This window comes from Pteropus vampyrus, unplaced genomic scaffold (assembly GCF_000151845.1).
Source record: "Pteropus vampyrus isolate Shadow unplaced genomic scaffold, Pvam_2.0 Scaffold289, whole genome shotgun sequence".
Lineage (NCBI taxonomy): Eukaryota > Metazoa > Chordata > Mammalia > Chiroptera > Pteropodidae > Pteropus > Pteropus vampyrus.
Genome location: NW_011889070.1, coordinates 7,240 through 17,434, shown reverse-complemented (window position 1 = coordinate 17,434; position 10,195 = coordinate 7,240). Strand labels below are relative to the sequence as shown.

General features: G+C 64.8%; 1 protein-coding gene and 1 pseudogene across 1 annotated transcript in view; one reads left to right on the top strand and one right to left on the bottom strand.

Annotated features, from left to right (window-relative positions):
• The window catches only part of LOC105302942 (rho guanine nucleotide exchange factor 25-like), a gene marked incomplete at its 3' end in the record, with an annotated part of 96,528 nt that overhangs the window by 80,700 nt on the left and 5,633 nt on the right, over positions 1-10,195 (top strand). The window contains exons 4-8 of the mRNA XM_023521057.1: positions 2,624-2,726; positions 5,411-5,509; positions 7,137-7,205; positions 8,164-8,264; positions 9,318-9,417. Of these exons, the coding sequence (XP_023376825.1) occupies positions 2,724-2,726; positions 5,411-5,509; positions 7,137-7,205; positions 8,164-8,264; positions 9,318-9,417 (372 nt within the window). The remainder of the gene's footprint in view (positions 1-2,623; positions 2,727-5,410; positions 5,510-7,136; positions 7,206-8,163; positions 8,265-9,317; positions 9,418-10,195) is intronic.
• Positions 6,476-6,594, bottom strand: LOC111729924 (annotated as a pseudogene).

The window sequence follows — 10,195 nt, the reverse complement described above, 5'->3', positions numbered from 1 at the left end:
TGCTCTGCCCGTGCCGGAAAGGCAGTGGTGTGTGTCCTGTCGATGCAGGAGGCATTGGCTAGGTAGGGCCGAGCGGGTGCCGACTTACAGGTGGCGCCAGGAAGAGGCAGGTGGGGAAGGGACTCGGCCCCTCCAGCCTCCCCTGTCCGCTCCCTCCTTAAAATGCCACGGCTCCTCTTCGGGCTCCTAGTGGGGCCGGTGCCCGCTTCACCCTGCGGTCGGCGGACAGCCTCAGTGTTTCTCCGAACCCTGCAGTGCCGACCCAGCACTCGGCCCGTCGTCAGGTACCGAGCGAGAGGCGTCGTGGTGGCCAGAGGCAGAGTGGGAGGCAGGGGACGGGGATGCGTGCCCCAGGAGACCCGAGGCCTTGGCAGGTCCCCGGCGTCACGTGCCCGGCAGAGGCTCGGGCTCAGGTGGGAAAGTGAGCGGTTGGGTCTCCACTCTGACCGATGGGCTGGGGCGCTGTGTGGAGTGGGGGCGTCATGGCCTGTGCTCGGGGTGGGACAGAGTCTTGGTGTCGGTCTGAATGTGGTACAGGGAACGGGGCCTTGAGGCTGGCAGCTTGGCGTCCCTGCCCGGGTGGCCTCGAGGCCCCTGCTGGGTCTGCTTCCCATCATTTGTATTGGCCTCATCGGCCCTGAGGCTGTGTGACTGTCCTCGTGTCCGCGACCCCCTGCTTCCTTCCACTAGCCCGTCGGAGCAGAGCCACCTGTGCCCAGACGGTACGCGTGGCCTCATCTGCCTCTGAGTTGTCTAATTTAGCAGCCTGGAAGCTTCCGTGGCTCTCCTGTTCCACACTGTCACCGTTCTCGACAGCGGCTTTGTCGCCAGCCTCGCTCTGCTGAGTGACAGAAATCTGGGTGGCTGGCTTTTGCTGGAAAGAAAGCCTGCAGGGACTTGCCTGGACCCCCAGTGACCTGGCGGGCAGAGCTGCGGGAGCCGTTTCCTTTGGGACAGTGTCTGGAGAGGCAGGAAGGCAACGAGTGACCACTGCCCAGGCCCGCCTAGGGGACAGACCTCCAAGGTGGCGAGAGAACCCACGCGTCACAGACACCCTCCCCGCCTTCACGTGGGTTCCGAGGGGCGCCTCTGTCACCGTCTGGGCACTGCTTTGCATCCCAGTGTGACTTCCGGGCTGCCCACGTCCAGATAGCTGTAGGGGAGGGCGGATGTCAGGGGACTGTGTGCTCTCACCTGCAAAGTGGCCCCAGGGCCCTCCACCTCCACGGGCGTGAGGTTGGAAGGCGGAAATGCTTTTCGAGGGCGTGGGCCACAGCCGGGCCCAGCAGTGGTGGTGGCTTGTCGTGTCCCAGTGCGCAGGCCCGTGGGCTGGGAGCACAGCGAGCTCCGTGCACGCGGGTGCTGAGGAGCACCAGGCGCCCGGAGCAGCCTGCATGGGCTGAGTCCGGACGGGAGCTGGTCCCCGCTCCCAGATGGCGGTCCGGATGCCCACGCCACAGTCATGCTGCAGCTGGGTCCCACGGGGGCATAGGCGCAGGGCCTTGGGGACACCCCTTTGGCTGCAGAGGCTTTCCCTGGATGTGGACACGCCCCCTCTCAAGCAGATCTTGAATGGTCTCTACTATCTCGCCCCCCAGGCTATAAAGTGACAGCTCGTGTTGAAAAGCTTCATTTGAGAGGCGGCCAGGAACCCATGCGTAGGGGCTACTGGATGTCATTGCTGCCCACACCTCCCTCCGTCCCTCACATGCCCTGAATTGTGGCCACTCTGTGGGGTGATATGGGGAGTGCTCCCCTACATTTTGATGCCGTCTCAGAATCAAGCCCTGCTTTGAACCCAGGCTAGGAGGTGTGGCCTCACGCAGAGAGCCAAGGGCACGTGGGGCTGGACCCTAGGCCAGAGTGACACCCACGCAGGGGGCTTGTCCAGGCCCGTGGGATCCCGTGAAGTGATGCTGAGCCGTGCTGTGTTTCGGGCTGGTGATCAGAGGGATTAAGGAGTTGGGTCTTGTCCGGGGAAGGGACAGACGCATCTCAGTCCCTTTAATGAAACAGTTGGGGACGCAGTGAGCGGGGTGCACCTTGTACGAGGCCACCCGGGAGAGGGCCAGGTTGCAGACTGGGCCAGGTCCTGAAGGCCTCCTGGAGGAGGTGTCCCACAGTGTCCGCTGTGCGGGGCAGTGGCAAGGACCCAGAGTCCAGGTGTGGCCACGAGCGGAATCAGAGGCTCATCGAAAGCGGCCACTTCCTCGTGCTCATTGGCGAAGGCGCCTCACGCTGTGTCCCTCTCTGTCCGCTCCCTTGGCGCCTGGTGGGGTAGATGTCCCCGGGTGAGCACTGCACCCCGACCTCCACGCTGGGAGGACCCGGGCTGGGTGACTGCGGGTCCCGGGCGCGGCCGGGGAGAGGGCGCTCGGCCCGTAGCCGGGGTTCAGGTGGGGCGGTCTCACCCTGGGGCCTCCGAGTGTGTCTGGAGAAGTTGGGGCCTTATCATGGTAGGTGCTTCTAGAAGGACTGCGGGCCAAGTGCCAGACGGTGCTCTGCACGCTGCGTGGGAGGCAGGGGGGAGGAGCTGGCCGTGGCTCTGACCGCCTGCTCTCCCTGCGGGGCCCCTGGCGCACTTGGCTGCAGCCCCCACCCTGACCACGCCCCTCCTGTGCAGCGAGCATGACCTGGGGGAGGACATCTACGACTGCGTGCCATGCGAGGACGAGGGTGACGACATCTACGAGGACATCATCAAGGTGGAGGTGCAGCAGCCCATGGTAAGCCGCCTGCGCCCGGCGTCGGGTCCCCGAGGCCGCGCCCCGTCCTGCTGTCCCTGGTCCCCGCCTGCCGTGGGCCCTTCTTCCCCGTGACACGTCCTGAGGGGACCGGGCTGGGAGGCCGCTGCCATCGTCCTTCTGGGACGCGTCGCCATGGAATTCTCGAGGGCCGCGTGGGGCTCCGGCCCTTCCTGCCCGGGGAGCCTCACGCCGCTCGGCCCTCCTCCCCCTTTGTCGGACGTGGGGGACGCCGTCGGCCGTGAGCCAGCTGCGCGTCTTTTGTGTGGCGAGGGTGTTTATTTCCGATCAGGTCTCCGACGCCACTCAGCTGCGATGCACATCTACTGCCAGCAGCTGCTGTGCGGAAAGGGGGGCCCCTGCCGGGCCGGGGGGTGGGGACTCGGTGGGACAGGCCACAGCCCCCTTGGGCTCCGAACTCCGCAGGGTGGCCAGGGTGCCGCTGGCCGACTGTGGAGGCTTTCGACGCTATTCGCTTTCACCGGAGAGATGGGGGAATTTCTCAGAAAGCGAATTTCAGTGTTGTCCTTCCCTGCGGGGGGGACCAGCTGGTCGACGAGGCCCCTCAGAGGGGCCGTCCCCGCCGGCAGTGCCTGCCACCATCACCGGCATCACACGGGGGAGACGCAGATGTGCCGGGCGGTGGCATGCATGGCCCCCAAACTCCACTCCTAGGAACAGGCTCCTCATTCTGCCCCAGAGGGTCTGAAGGTGGGTGTTCTTGCCCACAGTTCCCAGGGGGCTCGCTCCGCAGAGTCGGCCGTGGGCCTGCGCACGAGGTCCGCCCGGGGCGGTTCTGCCCTGCCCGGCATCCTGCAGTGGGGCGACTCTGCTCCCGAGCCTTCCTGGGACGTGTGCTGGGGGCAGGGCGGCCATGCCGGGGTCCTGCTGCTGGAGGGCCCTGCCCCGCCCCCAGAGCCACGGCCGCCCCAGGCCCCAAGCCCGTTGGGAGCTGGGTGTCCTCTGGGTAAAGTGAGAGCGTGTATATGTGGTGGCCTGTGGTTATCCGGAGGCGCCCTGGTCCCCAGGCCATACAAGCTCCCCAGGGACCCCCATCTGTGCCCGGCCCACAGAGGCCCTAGGGCTGGCTCTCCCGAGAGGTCACTGCTGTCCGTGGTCCTGGAGCACGCATGACAGGATCTGGGACTGTTGGCAGGGTCTGCGGGGGCTGGGAGCAGATGCCCGCCTGTGCCCTGGGGACGAGTCGGCACCCCACCTGCCCCCCTGTGCTCAGTGTCCTGTCTTCTATGCAGGCGAGCCTCTTGCCGCGTCCTCTGAGATAAAACGGCTGGCTTTATTTCATTCCGTGTCATGTCCAGAGCTATCTGGACAGCTTAAGTGCAAGGTAATGAGGAGGATGGCCTTTCGGAGGACGAAAAGGCCGGAGGATGATGGCAGGTTTCGCTCGCAGCCCAGACGTGCGACGGGCTGGCGAAGCGCGTGGCCCCAGCGCCGTCCGTCCACACCCAGCCAGGCCGGCGCGGGCGGGGGCGGGGCTGCGCTGCGGTCCCTGTGGCTGTCATGTAAATGAGGGTCCCGACTCCCCACGCACGGCTTGCTCAGCGAGCCAGCGCTGCTGATTGGTTCTTTCTCCCATCTGTTCTCCATGCTCTCAGATTAGGTACATGCAGGTGAGTGGCGGGCGGGGAGGCTGCGGGGTGGGAGCCACCACACCGTCTCCCTCCACCGCCCTGGGACGTCTTGGGCCTCTGGACACACTCGGGCCCCTGTCCCCAGGGAGACACTGTCGGACGCCATTCTTGCACGCAGTTTTAAGGGGACCAGGGCAGTGCTGCCCCAGGCCAAGCGGGGCTGTGGCCTCGGAAGGAGCCTGGGGAGCTGCTGACCCCAGGCTCTGCCCCGCCTGGCCCCCAGCGCATTTCTTAGAGGAGGAGGAAGAGGAGGAGGGTGGCGTTAGCGCAGATGAGTCCAAATGCCATATCGCATGTCCCAGCCCCATTTCCCCAGAGCCCGACTCACGGGCAGATGAGGCTCAGCCCGAAAGGCCCTGAGGAGCGTGACTGCCCTTAGGCACCCCCACTGCCTCCTCCCTGCACAGGCTCTTGGTCAGTCCCAGCCCCGGCCACGTTTCTCCCAGAGGTAGGGGACAGGCCCTGGCACGGAGGCGTGTCCTCCGGTGACCCCTGCCAGGGGCTGTTATCTCAGGTCCCTGGTTGGAGGTCAGCAAACACCTGGGGTCCAGCCCTACCGGGAACTGGTGTCTCTCTGAGGCACCACCTGGCCAATGCTGGGACGCACGCCCCGTTGGCAGGTGTGGGCCTCCAGGCAGCTGGTCACGGCCTGTCCCTGTGCACGTAGTGGGTGTTTTAAGTGTGCCGTACCTACTGTATATCTCTGTGCACGTAGTGGGTGTTTTAAGCATGCCACACCTGCTGTATACCTGTGCACGTAGTGGGTGTTTTAAGTATGCCGCACCTGTTGTGTATGATGGAGGAGGTGGCTTCAGAGGGCGTCCCCCTGGTCTGGAAGCCTCCATTGTCACTGGTTCCCAGGTTCATGCCACGTCCTCTCCCCGCGGCTCAATCTCCTCCTCTGCTAAAGGGAGGGGACGGGCTTGGGTCCCTCTGTCTCCCATCTGGCCCCACACTCGATGGCCCTATGGCCAAGCCCCGGTGGTCAGCAGGCATCGTGCGTCTGTCCCCTAGAAAATGGGCATGACCGAGGATGACAAGAGAAACTGCTGCTTGCTGGAGATTCAGGAGACGGAGGCCAAGTACTACCGGACGCTGGAGGACATCGAGAAGGTGGGCGGGGCTTGGGCCTCTTCCCGGTGGCCACGGGGTCTCCTGGGGGGTACTGTCATTGGGAGGGGACCAGGGCAACGGTGAGGGATGGCAGTGCTCAGTGGTCCTCTCGGCCTTGCCATCAGGCCCCCTCCCCCATAACGTAGGCTCCCCTCACTTCCTCTGCGCCTCTGTCCCCGACTGGAACCACGGGCCCCGGCCAGGCCGATGTCCTTGTCGACCACCCCATTGACCCTGCTCCTGCCTCCTGCCCCTCGGCCCTCAGTTTGGGCCCCGGTCCATCACTCCGAGCTGCTCTCTGGCTCTTTCCAGCCTAAACTGGGTCATAATGGTTTCTGCTCTGAATCCACTGAGCTGAGCTCCTTATGTATACTCTCTCACCTAGGGCGCCGTCTGCGCTCAGCCTCTCTCTGTACATTGGGATGACGGCATTATCACCCCACAGGTGGCTGTGAGTGTCCTGAATTTGAGACAGTCAGGCCCGAGGAAGTGAGCCCTTGTGGCAGACCAGGTGCCGGTCAGTCCTCTGCCCCTGGCAGCCTGCCGAGCTCCAAGGGAAAGGGCTACGATGCACCTTCTCCTGCCCTCAGCCTGCTCTGGCCTCCTGTGTGCACTGGCTGGTGGCATTTCCCTGTCACTGGAGCAGCCACATTGCCAACTGCCAATGCTAACTGCGATAAAAAAAAAAAAAAATGAACATTTCTAAGATAAAACCTTTCTGGCTATTCTTTGATTATGGTGTAGGACCCAGTGATGGGGACATCTAAGTCCCTCCCTGTTTAGGGTACTATTCGGCCTGCAGCCAGGAAGAGGAGAGGGTGGCAGGTCCTTCTCCAGAGGGGCCCCTGGGCAGGAGGTGACAGTTTCACGTGTGTACATCGTATCTAAGGCGGGCCTGGGGGTCTCGGGCAGAACTGCTCCCCGCCGCTGTGGTGCTGCTGAGTTGGAGAGTCTCTTTTTTTTTTATGCCTATAGCACCTGGTCTTCCTGGGTGGTCTCCCATCCAAGAACTAACCAGGCCCCACCCTGCTTAACTTCCGAGATCAGATGGGATCGGGCACGTTCAGGGCAGCGTGGCCGTAGATGAGAGCGTCTCTTTTGATGGCAGGTTTAGGGGCGAACCCAGGAGTGCAGGCTCAGGGATCTGAGTGCGGGGGGCGGGGATCGTGGCCCTGTCACCGTCCACACGGGTACGATCATGGCCCTGTCACCGTCCACACATGCACGATCATGGCCCTGTCACCGTCCACACATGTACGCTGGGGCGATGCCCCTACCCCCTGGGCCTCAGTTTCCTCAAATGTCTCAAATGACAATAGCAACACCTGCCCTGCTTGCTGTGAGTTCAAGTCCAGCACCAAGCAGAGTGTCCCCTTGGGGCTCTGACCACGTGGTGAGTGTAGGGGCCTGATTGACGCTCAGGCCTGGCCCCGCCCATTCCACAGTGGGCGGGGCCCAGGTCTCCCCAGGATGCTCTCCACTGAGCGCTGAGCACCGGTGGGTGCTGGGCCTGGGTAACGGGTCCACAGGGAGCCCCCCACCTTGGTGAGGCCATCGGAGCCCCTCTGGCCTGGAAGGTGGCCGACCCCTCGAGGCTGAGACGGCAGCATCGGGCTCTCTCTTCCAGAACTACATGGTCCCCCTGAGGCTGGTGCTGAGCCCCGCGGACATGGCGGCCATCTTCATCAACCTGGAGGTATGGGTGCCAGCCCCGCTTACCACGTGCCGCTCCACTCCACTGTGCCCAGGGCCCCAGAGAGCCGTGTCCCTGCCAGGGGCTCGGTCGGTCCTGGCTGAAGAGTGTTTTCATGCCTGCCAGGTGGGAAGAGAGCAGCCCGCCTCCCTCTGGGGACTTCGGATTGAGGGGACGGGAGGACGTGGTGTCTGTGCTGGTGGGTGTGGCTGAGATGCACACACCCCAGAAGAGCTGTGGGGTTTGTCGCTGGAGGGAAACACGTCGCCTGCCCCTCAGAGCAGAGCCCGTCACCCGCTCTGCAGATGCCTGTTCGTGGACACAGGAAGGGCCATCCCTGTGAGAAGCCACCTTGACGTGGCCAGCAGAGCAGGCTGCAGAAGCGATACACGGCAGGCCTCCTCCCCTCTGCCTGTGGCTGCAGGACGCTCCCGCCCGTCCCCTCAGCCGTCTCCTCAGGGCTGGGTGTAGGCCACCTCCGGGTCTCGGCTGTGCCCCTGATCCAGAATCATCCTGCCAAGAGCAGGGGCCAGCACGAATGGCCGGGGACAGACCGGGAGCCTGGATGGGGCATGTGGGGAGCCCGGTGTGCTTCCTGCCAGTCACCCGTCTGCTCTGAGCTGTGGGGAGCACCCCTCTCCAGCCCGAGGCCCCAAGTCCACTGCAGAGAGACTTCATCCCTCGCGGCCCAGAACCCCAGGCCGCCGACGTCCCAGAGCCTGCCCAGGGTGGGCCACATGTGTCAGGGCGGGCGGGCGCGGGCTGTGGATGCTCCCCGCAGACCATGCACTGTAGCAGCTCCGAGCGGATGACACCCTGGCGTTTATGTGGGAACGCACGGCCGGCGCCCAGGCCCCCCACGCAGAGGGCCTTGCCGGAGGGAGGTCCAGCAGTGGGAGTGGCAGCTCCGCGCCCTCCCGGCCCCGCGTGCCCACTCACGTGCATGGCTCTGTCACTCCAGGACCTGATCAAGGTGCACCACAGCTTCCTGAGGGCCGTGGACGTAGCCATGATGGCAGGGGGCAGCGCCCTGGCCAAGGTCTTCCTGGACTTCAAGGAGAGGTGAGAGGCAGCCTTCCCGTCTGCAGGGCCTCTCCCAGGGCAGGGCAGAGCGGTGGGCGACTTCGCCCGGGGCGGATCGGGGGAGGATCTTGCTGTGCGGAGCCCGAGGCAAGTGGCCGCGTTCCCCCGGCCCCCCTTACTTGTAAGCTGAGGCAGCTGCCCACTCTCCTCCGTCATAGCCAGGAGGGGCGCCCCCAAGCAGGGCCCAGGTGGGAGGAGGCCTCGGGGGGCTCCAGCAGCTCCCACCGCCTCTTCCCGGAGGTCTGGGTGGCTATAGGACATCTGTGCACCCACTGGCCCCCGCCTCGGGGAGTCAGGCACCTGGGAGGTGCCTCCCGCTCTGGGCTTGGCTGTGGGGTGGCATGTAGCGGCCGCCGCTGCTGGGAGACAGCTCACCCCATGCGAGGGACTCGGGCTCGTGGGTGGAGGATGTGGCTGCGGCCCAGGCTCTGGTGTCCCCAGAGCTGAGACCGCTTCCCCTCTGTGAGGACAAACAGGCTGGTCCATGCCCAACATGGCTATGGCCATGCAGGGGGCGGTGCCCGGACCTGGGGGTGCACAGTGGCTGCCAGGAGCCCGGTGCTCAGCCGTCCTGGCATGAACCAGCCCCAGCCATCCTGCAGTCCTGGCCCTGGAGAGCCAAGGGGCTCTCTCCTCTGTGGCTTGGCCCTTGGGGGTGGGGTGGGGTGAGAACTGCATCCCCAACCCGGCCTTGACCTGGGATAGAGCTACAGAAAGGGGACCTTCTCTGGTTCGGGGAGAGCAGAGCGCCCCCCGTTCCCAAGGCTTCGGCAGCCCTTCTAGGTGGCGGCCTTTCGGGGAGTGGGGAGGCTGCCACACGGAAAGAGCAAACCGAACGTGCTGGTCTGTGCTTACGGCGCTGTGAAGCTCAGCAGGCTGTGAGCCACAGCACCCCTAAGCCTGCGTGTGTGTTTGCGTGTGCGTGTGTGTGCGTGCGTGTGTGCATGTGTGCGCATGTGTTTGTGCTTGTGTGTGCGTGTATGTGCATGTGTGTTTGTGTGTGCGTGCGTGTGCGCGTGCGCGCGTCCCCAGGCTCCTGATCTACGGGGAGTACTGCAGCCACATGGAACACGCCCAGAACACACTGAACCAGCTCCTCGCCAGCCGGGAGGACTTCAGACTGAAAGTCGAGGTAACAGGGACTTCCCGGCCTGGCCCCTGGCCCGTCCCCTGGCCCGTCCCCAGCCTGTTCCCTGGCCCGCCCCTTTGAGGTTGCACCTCACTGGCCCCTTGCTTGACCATTTTGTGGGAATGTGGAGACAGGGGTTGTGATGTGCCTTTTTTGTAGATGATTTTAGCAGGCGATTTTTTTCTCCTTTGCATTTTGTTGGGGTGGGGAGTGGGCAGGTGGAGGCCGTGCCCCAGGTCAGAACACGGCCTGAGTCCCTTGGGTGCGACTGAGGCAGACCCCGAGGACCGGACCTCGCTCTGCGGGTGCTTTGACCCCTGGCCCTGGCCCGCGCAAACCCCAGGGGGGCCCTGGGTGATGGACATTTGCCGGGAGCCGCGGAGCCTCCCCCTGCTCACCCGTCCTCAGCCCGGGCTCTGGGCCACTCTGGCGGTTGTCGCTCCCCTGGCCCTGCTCCTCGTTCCCTTCACTGGGGTTAGCCGGGCTGCTCCCCGGGTTGGGGGTCCCATGTCGAACCCAGTTCCCAGAGTGGATGCTGGTGCAGCGTCCCTTTGCTCCAGCGGTGCTGGGGGGGGCCCCCTTGGAGAAGCAGGATGCCCCCGTGTGTCCAGACAACCTGGTTTCCACGGGCAGTCCCCCTTGGTGTGAGCCGGCTGACCCGAGGGTGGGGAGGCAGGCCTGGTGGGTGCTAGCCCCAGAACCCCAGGGTGCTATGTGGCTGCTGTGTCCCCACACCTGGGTTCCAGAGGGTCCCGGGAGCTGGCCAGAGATGGACCGAATG